General features: G+C 29.5%; 2 protein-coding genes across 2 annotated transcripts; both read left to right on the forward strand.

Annotated features, from left to right (window-relative positions):
- On the forward strand, window positions 1–1,288 carry LOC107013968 (HVA22-like protein e). Its single transcript, XM_015213845.2, has 5 exons — window positions 1–136; window positions 211–237; window positions 315–437; window positions 635–836; window positions 1,024–1,288. The coding sequence occupies exons 1-5, from the start codon at window positions 90–92 to the stop codon at window positions 1,033–1,035; spliced, it is 411 nt and encodes a 136-aa protein (XP_015069331.1). The 5' UTR covers window positions 1–89; the 3' UTR covers window positions 1,036–1,288.
- Window positions 1,289–6,391: 5,103 nt separating this feature from the next.
- On the forward strand, window positions 6,392–7,225 carry LOC107013730. Its single transcript, XM_015213604.2, has 2 exons — window positions 6,392–6,604; window positions 6,680–7,225. Exons 1-2 carry the CDS (start codon window positions 6,477–6,479, stop codon window positions 7,089–7,091), a joined length of 540 nt encoding a protein of 179 aa, XP_015069090.1. The 5' UTR covers window positions 6,392–6,476; the 3' UTR covers window positions 7,092–7,225.
- Window positions 7,226–11,766: the final 4,541 nt, after the last annotated feature.

An 11,766-nucleotide genomic window follows, 5' to 3' on the forward strand; every position in this document is an offset into this window, starting at 1 on the left:
GCAGAATCAAATATTGACACTATAAATATGTTGTCTCCATCAATAATTTGAGAATCCAAATTACAATTAGCTAAAGAGCATAAATAATCATGAGCAAATTGTGGGCTTTGCTTACTCATCTACATGCTCTAGCCGGGTACTAATTAACTTCTTATCATTTCTTAATGAGTGTTTTTAGTTTCTGATTTTCTTTTTTGAATAAATATGCAGGCCAGTGGTGATGTTACTCTATCCTTTGTAAGTAATTCATCTCTTTATATAAAAATATTTGTTTTTCCAGTATGAAAAGTTTCATTATATATATATATTTGTAGATATGCATCAGTAATAGCAATAGAGAGCACATCAAAGTTGGATGATGAACAGTGGCTTGCTTATTGGATTCTATACTCTTTTCTTACTCTTATGGAGATGCTTCTTCAACCCATTCTACAATGGTATTTGGACTAATTCATCCTCCTCCAATTAGAAGAGTAAAAAATTGATTTTAATTAATTCAACTTTATATGTAGCAATCAATGGAGGTTAGCTTGTATTAGCGTAGTAGGCTGTCTACGTACATTCATTATTAATCTCTATTGAAATTTTCGATGTTTTGTGTATGAGACTGTCCATGTTAATTTTATATTGATAGGATACCAATTTGGTATGAGGTGAAATTGGGAATGGTGGCATGGTTGGTTCTTCCCCAATTCAGAGGAGCTGCTTTTATCTATAACAAATTTGTTAGGGAAAAACTCATCAAGAAATATGGATCTTCATATATCCAACACAAGTCTCAATCTCCAGATGGGAAAACCAAAAACAAAATTGTGGATTTCATCACCCTCAAGAAGGTGAAACTCTACTTTTTCATTTTCTTGTTTTCTTGTTTCTTTTTCAAGATTTAACATTTATGAGCAAAAGAAAAAGAAAAAGTATTAAAGGGAGGAAAATGGAAGGAATTATTACTAGCTTGTTTACTTTAGTTAAAGTGCATGATTAATCATTTCAATGTATCTTTTTTTTTTTTTTTTTGGACAGGGAGATCATTAATTCAAAGTCACTGAGGATATGCATGCAGCATCAAATTAGGCTATGAATGGTCTTAATTATATGGATTTGTGCCACATCAAGACAATGTAGTTATGTTATTACAGATCAAATTAAAGAGATATTGCTGCTAATAGATGAATGTTATGTATCAATTAGTATCTAACATGAGTTTTGATATGTGTTTACACTCTTCACAAATCAAAAAACTAATTAAGATTAGTTTTCGGGTTTCTCTATGGGAAACTTACATAAATGTGCTATAATAATAAAATATTTACCATTTATAGCAACAATATTTTTTTTCACTTGATCGTTTTTAATTCATTTATAATACAACTTTAATACATATTACAAAGAACAATTTATTATTCACATATAATACAAGTTTTAATGATGGATAATACATTTATCACACATTTTAATACACTTATAATACAATGTGACCATTTTTTACCAAACAAACACAATATATTTCAAAAACAATTATAATTCAAATATATTACATAAATAATTCACTTTTAATACATGTTACAGATTTATCACAGTATTGCTATAAATGGTAATAAACAAAAAGTATCACTAAAATCAGTAATTATTTTTTAAAATGTATTAATTTATGTAATTTTTCCTTTCTCTATTCCGTATGTTTTGGTTATTTTCATTGTAATTTTGAAATTTAAATGCTTCATTACATGCTTAAAGGATTGCCAAAATTTATATGAGCAAGTCATTGATAAAGGTAAAAGTATGATATTTGAGCTTAACTTATGCTCAAAAATTAATTTGTTAGGGAAAATTGCCTAAATCCATAAAAACAAATTATCAATTCATTCTTCAACTAATATAAGATTGTAACCTATTTTAAAGTGGACTGCGATATCGAACGGAGAATAATCTGACTCTAATAATATATAAAAATATGACACTAGGGTATAATTTAACAACAAAAATTGGCTCGAATCTATATAGACACACTGTCCGTTCATTCACCAACTAATGTAGAACTATAACCTATTCTAACAATAAACCAAGAATAGTATTTTTCACAATCAGTGAGTAATATTATATAAGAGCAAATCAATTATCACGTTTATTAAATTTTCAATTACTAAGAATGTTTATAAAAATATTTTAATCTATAACTATATAATTAGTGTTGTGATCGTATAATTATAGAATATTGTTTGCATTAACTTGACCTCTTTTTTTTTGTGTTCTTTTCTTTTCTTTGTGTTCTTGGATTCTGTTTTTTTTTTGGGTTAAAAAATGTCGGTTTGACTAGACAAATCATAGTGAAGCAGAAAGCAATTAATTATTGTCTTTCAGCCCAAAGAGAAAAATCACTATAAAACACTTTAGATTGGGGTTATAAATAAATTGTCTGAATTAAATTTAAACAGATTAAAATAGATTAAAATTTGTCTACGTGAAGATAAATTAGATCAAAATAGACTAAACAATGGGTTATAGTCTAATTCGTGCAACTTAATCCAACTTTTATTAAAGCTTTAACGGGTCACTTTGGGCTAAATATGTGGGTTGATTTGAGCTACTAGAAATAAATGGATTAAGTTGGGTTATGCCCAAATTATACAAGTTGGGTACTTGCCTAACTATACAAGTGATAAAAATAAATTAGCAATTAAGTCACCATTACTAACATAATTAATTATAATAATAAGAATTTAAAATATTATTTAAAATGACAAAATGACAATATTTTTATATAATAATATGTATTTTAATTTTAGTATATTTTTATATGATAATATGTATTTTAATTTTAGTATATTTTAGTATTTTAAATTAATTTCATTTATGGAATGAGTCATTTATTGGATCAAAATGCACACTAATAATCGTTTCAAACTAAAAAAAAATAGACTAATACAATTTACTTTTATCATTACCTTTGACCTTTCTTCCCCATATTTCACTTTTCTTCACCATATCTCACCTTTCAAGTTTAGATTCCTTCAATGTGCTAAATTATTGCTCACCAAGAAACTCTTTATTGTTAAACTAAAACTATTTAGTAATTCAAGCAGATTTCTCGATCGGCAAGGTACTTATCATCCGAAATTATTTTTTTTATTTGATGTTTAAAGCACTGATTATACACATTACAGATCTCCAGTCGTATTTTCCAAAATTTTCGTATGATTTTGTTTAAATATTCATCATATATTTATAATTTTCAATTTTTTTTGTGATTCTCTTTTATTTTTCAGATTTTGTAGATTCTAGAAATTCATATATATGTCTATTTTGTTAGATGTTCAATACATTTTAATATTTGAATACATTTATTTAATATGATGTTGAATACATTTATATCATTATACAAAATATAATATAAAAACTAGATTGAATACAAATAATATACCTATTAGATGAATACAACTTAGGAAAGAAAACATAATTTTGAAGAGAAAAATAATATACACAATAAAAAAAATAAAATGAATACAAATGTGTTTCTTAAATAACTACAGATTCATTTGACATACCTTTTGGAATGAATACGAACTAATAAAGAAATACATGTTTAATTATACAAAATACAACATGAAAACTAGGATGAATACAAAAACAAATGACATACATATTGGGATGAGTACGATTTAAGAAATGATACAATATTCTGGTAAATAAATAAATACGTTGTGAGAAAAGTATGTCAAATAACATATAAAAATACAATATAAAAAGTATCCACGTTCAAATTTATTAAATTTTAAAAAATTAATTTTTTCAATCGATAAAACTCTAAGGTATTATCATAAAAGTTTCATAACAATAACTAGTTTTGAAAGATAAAACAAATAATGATCTTTAGGAAGAAGGAAGAGTCGAAGAGACCACGTATTTTAGGTATCATAATATTTAATATTTATAATTTTGTAAAGAAAGTAATAAAGATTTCCACAACTTAATTTAATTTGAAATATTCCCCCCCCCCCTTTTATTTTCTCTAGTTGTTATTTCTTAAATTAAATAAAGAAAAAAATTACATAAATCAACTAAAGTATTGTCATTTTTAATAAATATTGAAAGTATTGCTAAGAGATACTATTAGAAGTCACAACATTGTTTTTTGAAAAATTTCCCTAAACAAAATTAATTAAATAGTCGAATTTATATATAATCTATCGAAATTATATAATAATGTATAACTATGTATATACATGATATATAATTGTGTATTAAAAATGTATACACATTTATATTCACCGTTTATACAAAATTTATATATGGTATTATTTCGTCTTTCTCAATGAATTAAGCTTATAAATGAACGAACCATTATCCCGCCCAAATTTAAACAGATTAACAGAGTGAGTTTGATTTTTGCGGGAGGGGGTGGTGGTGGTGGTTTGATAACACCCGTTTGATTAATGGAAGGGCTATCAACTCAATGTCATTTATCAATACTTAAACTAGAAGTCAGCTTCCCTTCTAAGTTCTAACAGCCACGTTCCTCCATATTTTAAAATGAAAAGTAATGAGAAGAAGAAACTTTATTATATCTCACTTAAAACTTATTTACTTTTTTTTTCGTTTTAATTTATGTGAACTGCTTGATCGGACATAAGAAAAGACTTTGTTATAATGTGTTTGGGCTTATTAAAGTTATTTCAGTGCTTACTTTTAGTTGATTTTTCTTCACAATAAAGTATTAACTCAGACTTAATAAGGGTAAAAAATGAGGATTGTACCATTAAATATGGGATATTTAACGGATTAAGAAAGTGTATCGCATGAATTAAAATAAAAAAAAAGAATGTATTAATTTTCTATCTTAATATTAAAGAATGCTACTTATATAATCCTATATGTGATTTGAGTACGTACCTACATGGTTATATGCTTTGCACGGCCACTTAATTAGTATATCATAATTTAACACTTATTTTAGTGAGTATGAAACATCTATCTACCTTCCTCTTATCTTATTAATAAGAGTATTATTTCTCTCTTTTACTCCATTTTTAATTGGTTTCTCTACCTTTTTCTCACATGTTATGACTAATGAGTGACTAATCCACTCTACGTATTTATAAGTAACACTACTTCTTAGATAGGTAATAGACACCTTTCGAGCAGGATATATATATATATATATATATATATATATATATATATATTTTATTTTTTTTGATCGTGTAAGTATCTACTTGACATTATTAATTAAATGAATTATTGATAATCAGATCAACAAATATATTCTCCTTCGTATAAATGCTCACTAGTTTACAGGAGTTCACGGCGTTGGCCAAGCCGTGAGAACAATATCTTGCAAGAGTGTAAGATAAAATGTGTATAACATATATATGTAATTTAGTTAAAGTTTTTCTCCCTTCACGTAACATAAGCTTAGTGTATTAAATGATCATTTTTAAAAAGAAATTTAATTTAAAATCTTTCGAGATGTATCTCGTCTTTGTCAACATTTTCCCATAATTCTATTCATCTTGCCTGAATATTTTAGGATCCATTTCTCTCTAATAATACCTCAAAAAATAGCATCTTCATCTTAGACACTATTATTACTATAAAGGATAACTTGATTCACAAAGCATCTCGCATTCTCATGCTGATAGTCTTTTCCTAATATAAGCTAATGATTTTTTTCAAGGCTTGATTCTTTTCCTAATACATTCATTAATGATTGATTTCATGTAGGGGTGTCAAAAATGAACCCAAACATAGGTAACTCGTCCATAATTTTAAGGGTTGGGCTCAAGATAATTTGAATTGGTTTAATCTCAACCAATTCAAGCCTAATTCATTTTAAGAAAATCCTCAATTGAGCCCAATTCAATCTTCAAGTTTAACCCGTTTTAAAACTCTTAACGTTTTTAAGATTTATTATCAATTGTTACTTTTATAAAAAAAGATCTTGAGCGGAAATTTGAATTGTAATTATAAAAGTTAAATATCACTATGTTAAAGTTATTGAGATTAATCGGGTCAAATTGAACGGATTAAGATCCAACCCGTTTTTTAGTTCATTTGAACCCAAAGTAAACTTGGGCGGGTATGACCCAACCTTATTTCTATTTAGAGCACATTTTAATATCTCCAATTTCAATTTAACCCGCCCATTTGACACCATTAATTTCATGGCTCGAACCAAATAACATATAGGTTTAGTATAATGTTTCTTTCTCTAACTCTTCCTTGAACTAAGCATTTGACATTTACAGTTATCCTCCGAAATCATAAAAGCAAAAGGGTGAAACACAAAAGCAGCTCAAAAGCATAGGCAAGAAGATAAGTAAAAGATACAACTTTTCTTTCTCCATTAACTTTAAATAAAGTTAACTGTCTCCTTTCACTATCTTTAATAGTATAACAATGATGTTAAGAGCCACACTCATTTTTCCAAAGCCTCTCTCTGTTTTCTGCAACTTTGCTTCTGTTTTTTTTGAACAATAATGGATTCACTTCAAATGAAGAAGATTCAAGCCATCAACAAGCAGAGGAAACAGCGGCTTCTCAACAAGATCATGCTCTACTCTTTCACCTCCATGACTTGCATTTTGATTCTCTCAAGTCCTCTTTGGTATCCCCTTCTTCGCTCTTTCGTAAAATCCCTTCTCTTCGACTCTGTTCCTAAACTGGGTGCTCTGTTTTTCAGTTCTAAGTGCATTTTCTTAGTTGGAAACATTATAGTCATCGTTCTTGTTGGAGAGTCCAAGATTTTCAAATCAAGTTCTAATGTACTGAAACAGAGCTATGCAGCAGAGCAAGAAGATGATGATAAGAACTTCATCTTTGTTACCAGAGAGTGTACAATTTCAACATCGAAATATTCTTCTTCTTTACCTGTTAGTGTAAATTTGAAATTTGGGGCAGAGCAAGAAGAGGAATTTTGCGGATATGATTCAAAACAAGAAGAAGAGGAAAAGGGAAGTGTTAAGGGAAACTACTGTACCAGCAATTACAGAGAGAATGAAGAAACAGAGCATAATGAATTGAGCAAGAGAGCTGATGATTTCATTGCAAGAGTCAATAATCAAATTAGACTTGAAGCTGTATCAATGATTTAGGCTGATCATACATTTTCCCAATTGTAAAACAAACTGCAATATGCATAACTTGTTCCCAACTAATGATGTGAAGTTGTTTATACTGTCACTTAAATTACTCTATTATGATATTATAAACGAAGTTGACACTTGAATGTGTTAGGTAGTGTGGAAAAAAAATTTAATTTTTTTTTTCATATATGATTTGTTAAAATTTTAATTTTCATATGTTGAGTTGGTCGAAAGTTTAAGTTTTTATCCATGAGAAAAATGACTTTTCTTACTAGTAAGTGCAGGAAAAACAAATACGATCATCCATAAAATTGTTATAAAATAAAGATAAATTACTCGTTCCATTTTCATCCTTCCGTATAGCACAACTCCGACATAATTAAGAGAGCTTAAGGCTCAAATCTAAGAACTTCATGACAAGGGAGTTATTCGCCCTAGTGCTTTCCCATGGGGTGCTTCAGTTTTGTTTGTTAAGAAGAAAGGATAGTAGCATGAGAATATGTATAGACTATCGACAATGGAATAGAGTCTCTATTCGAAACAAGAATTCTTTGCCTCGAGTAGATGATCTTTTTGACAAATTGCAAGGGACAACAGTTTCCTCTAAAATTGATCTAAGATCTTGTTACAATCAATTGAAAATTAGGCCTGAGGATGTGCCTAAGACGATGTTTAGAACTCATTATGGGCACTATGAATTTTTGGTTATGTCTTTTGGTTTGACTCATGAAAGCTGATTTATGCGCATGCAACTTTCATTAGTTCAATGAATGGGGTGTTCAAACTATTTTTTGATTCATTTGTGATAGTATTTGTTGATGATATTTTGTTCTATTCGAAAAGCGACAAAGAGCATACCGACCATTTCGTATTGTTCTGGGTGTTCTTGGGAGACATAAATTGTACGCTAAATTTCTTATGTGTGAATTTTGGTTAAAATCGATTGCGCTTTTGGGTCATGTAGTTTCAAAAGAAGGTGTAACGGTAGATCCTCAAAAGATTAAGGCGACTAAAAATTGTATTCAGCCTAACTCTATGACAAAAGTTAGGAGTTTCGCGGGACTCCCTAGCTATTATCGTCAGTTTGTTTAGAATTTTTCTTCCATTGCTACTCACTTGACCAATTTAATAAAAAATGAGATACCATTTGAATGGATAGAAAAATGTGAGGAGAGATTTCAAAAGCACAAGACTCTCTTGACCACCTCACCTATTTTAGCACTACTGGTTGAAGATATAGACTTTATTGTTTGTTGTAATGCTTCACATTCTGGTTTGGATAATGTGTTGATGCAGGATAAGAATGATATAGCCTATGCCTCGCGTCAATTGAAGGTGCATGAGAGGAATAACCCACCGCATAATTTGAAGTTGGCAACAATAGTGTTCGCTCTTAAGATTTGGCAATATTACCTCTATGACGTAAGTGTGAACTGTTTACCGATCATCGTAGTTTACAACATGTGTTCACTCAAAAGGATCTGAATTTGGAACAACGCAGGTGGATGGAGCTACTTAAAGATTATGATGTGATCATCCAATACCATTTGGGCAAGACCAATGTGGTGACATATGCTTTGAGTCGAAAAACGGCGAGTATGGGTAGTTTAGCTTGCTTGAGTGTATCCAAGCGACCTCTGGCTAAAGAAATTCATACCTTGGAGTCTAAATTCATACAATTGGACATCTGAGAAAGAGGTGGGGTTATTAGCTAGTATTGAAGTGAAGGCCACATTCATTGATGAGATCAAGGCTAAACAATTTGAAGATAAATTTGGAGCAGCTTATAATGAAGATTGCGATGGGTAAGTGCAATACTCTGAAAGTCTAAGACGTGTTCTAGAGCCTAACATAGGTGTCAAAAGGTTTAGGCACTATTTTAAGGTCAATTTTAATATATATAAGTCATTTAGGAAGTTTAGAAATCAAAACGTCAAGGAATGTCCATGACGTTCAGGGACTAGTTCAATGAGGTGCTAGCGTGTCTTAGCTTATTTGACTAAGTAACAATTTTATTTTAAATATCTATTTTATCCTTTATGAAATGATTTATAGCCGCACAAGTTTGTATCATTCAGTTTGGGAAAAATCGTTTTGGCCAGAAAATTTAGAATTTGGCCAGAATGAGATTTATTCTATGTAATTTTGCTTTTTAAAAATATTTTCTCTTTTAGCTTTAATAACTTTTAATAAAAAATGGAAAAAAGCTCAGTTTATTCTAAAACACAAAAAAAATAATAGTTCTTTAAATTTTCTGGCCGAATTCTAGCCAAATATCACTTCTCTTCATTTTGAACCACAAGTTTTGAAAGTCTTCTTTTGTTTCTTAAATTCCGTACTGAGTCAAACTAAATCATATAATATGAGATGAAGGGAATAGAATTTCTATAAAGTTTATTACATCATGTATTACAACATAAGTCAAGTAGGACCATCTCGAGTCATTAATTAACCCCTAAACGACCTTATTACGCATTCCTTGACTTTTTGAGCTAAGTAACGAACCCCAGACGACTCCTACATTCACTATTCTTGAGGCTAAAGGTAAGCTTTTCACCCCCCGAATTCATTTATAGATAAGCTTTTCACTCCCCGAGTTCATTTATTGATTTGTAGAACGTAATAGAATAGGTTAATAATAATGGGGAATGATTTTGATATAGATTCTATGGTGGAAACAACCATAAATTGGATGATTGAGATTATGGGTTTGATATAGGGTTCATAGAATTGTTATAGTTTTGCATAATTAGCGATTGTTTGTTGATTCCTGTGTTTTTTATGATTATTATTTGTAGACCAAGACCAAGATCAAGCAGAATTATTATTTGCATAATTGTGTGATGTATTCTTGTTATTGCTTCATTATGATGCATGTATGTATGCGAATGTTGCATTGTTGATTCAGACTTGTTGTAAATGAGAAAGATGAATAATTATATACCATGAATCACTTGAATGTATGACTTGGAAGTATACTTGTGTTTGTGATTGTGGTGTGATGGATAGAATTGTCACGTTCTGACATATCACATTTCGATCGAATTGTCACGTTCCGACATAAATGAGATCGGATTGTCACGTTCCGACATAGCTATAGAATCGGGTGCCACATTTTGGTGCACTAACAGTTTGAGTTTGAGTTTCATTAGAGGACCAACTACTTGTGGTAAATGTGAAATTGTTGAAGCATGTGTTATTCAAAATTGTATATGTTCGATGTATTGCATGATTATATTGTTACGTTGTAATTAACTTATTTATGTTGCACTTAGTGGGATAGCCACGTGATCCTACCAGTACACAGCACTTGCTCTTATTTTTGTTGAGTACATGACACTTCCGTCGGCTATTGACAAACCTCGCTCAGAAGATCTGTGATCGTTGCTTCTGAATTCAGGGGTAAGTTAGCATCTTCTGAGTTGCCTTGAAATTCTCTTTAAGTCTATGTGCACCATTTTCGGACTTAGACATTTTCTTTAGTTAGTTGTTTAGTTCATTAGATTGGGCTTGCATCCCTACTTGTTTTAAACTTGGTTATCGTTTAGTAGTTTTGATACATTGACTTCCAGGTTCTAAATTGTTTACTTCTGCATTTGTTTAGTTAGTTCTTTAAAATCCTTGTTGAAGTTTATGGAAAATTCTTACTTAGTATATTTAACTTTCTTTCGTAACTTAAACGCCTTAGTTCTTACTTTAGTTGCTTGGATTTTAATTGTAGTAATGTTTCTCCCACCGAAGGATTAAAGTGTGGATGCTAATCACGACGGTCTGGATCGTGACAAATTAAAGCAACAATAATTCCATTGTTGGCATGTGTCAAATGGCAGTAGCAAATCATATACCATTTTATGTTTTATCCAAATTAAAGTAAAATAAATTGAAATGTATCTCTTTTTCTGTTCATTAAATAATAAAATACTTCAAACTTCATATCAAAACGTCAAACTTCAAGTAGTAAAAATTTCATAGATCTAGAAAACAAAAGGAATAGTATTGATATGTTTTATCTTAGTTCTCCGACTAATGATACAAACATCATTATCAAAGGTAAATAACCATTAATTTGGAACTAAATAAAGTTCGTCTAATTTTAAAAATTATTGGAGTTCTAACCGTAGAAAAAGTGAACATTATTCACTATTTGTTATGTGAACACATTTATTCTATTAAGTGTTTTTCTTTTGTCTTTTATCCACATATATGTTTTATTGATAAACTATTATTTTAAAGGGGAAAAGGGTCTGATATACCCCTCAACTTTGTCATTTGGAGCTGATATACCCTTCGTTATAAAAGTGGCTCATATATGCCCTAACCGTTATACAAACGGCTCACATATACCCCTGCCGTTACAAAATGGCTCACATATACCCTTCATTTAACGGAAGTTAAAAAATTAGTTTTAAATTTATATTTATTACTTCTATTTTTTTTAAAAAAATTATTTAGGGGTATATATGATTCTTCTATCAAAGTTCAAGGTATATTTTAATTTTTTTCATACATAAATTATTTTTTGACTTCTTTTATTATAATTATTTGAATTTCTTATTCTTATTTTGTTTTTTTCTTTCATTCCTTAGTTTAAAGAATAAAAAATTAAACTATTTTTTTTGTGTGTATTGTAATTTAATTTCATATTCGAAGAAAAAATTTGATCATCTACAATAAGTTTTACAAG

The sequence above is a fragment of the Solanum pennellii genome, chromosome 3 (genome assembly GCF_001406875.1).
Source record: "Solanum pennellii chromosome 3, SPENNV200".
In the NCBI taxonomy this organism is placed as follows: Eukaryota; Viridiplantae; Streptophyta; class Magnoliopsida; order Solanales; family Solanaceae; genus Solanum; species Solanum pennellii.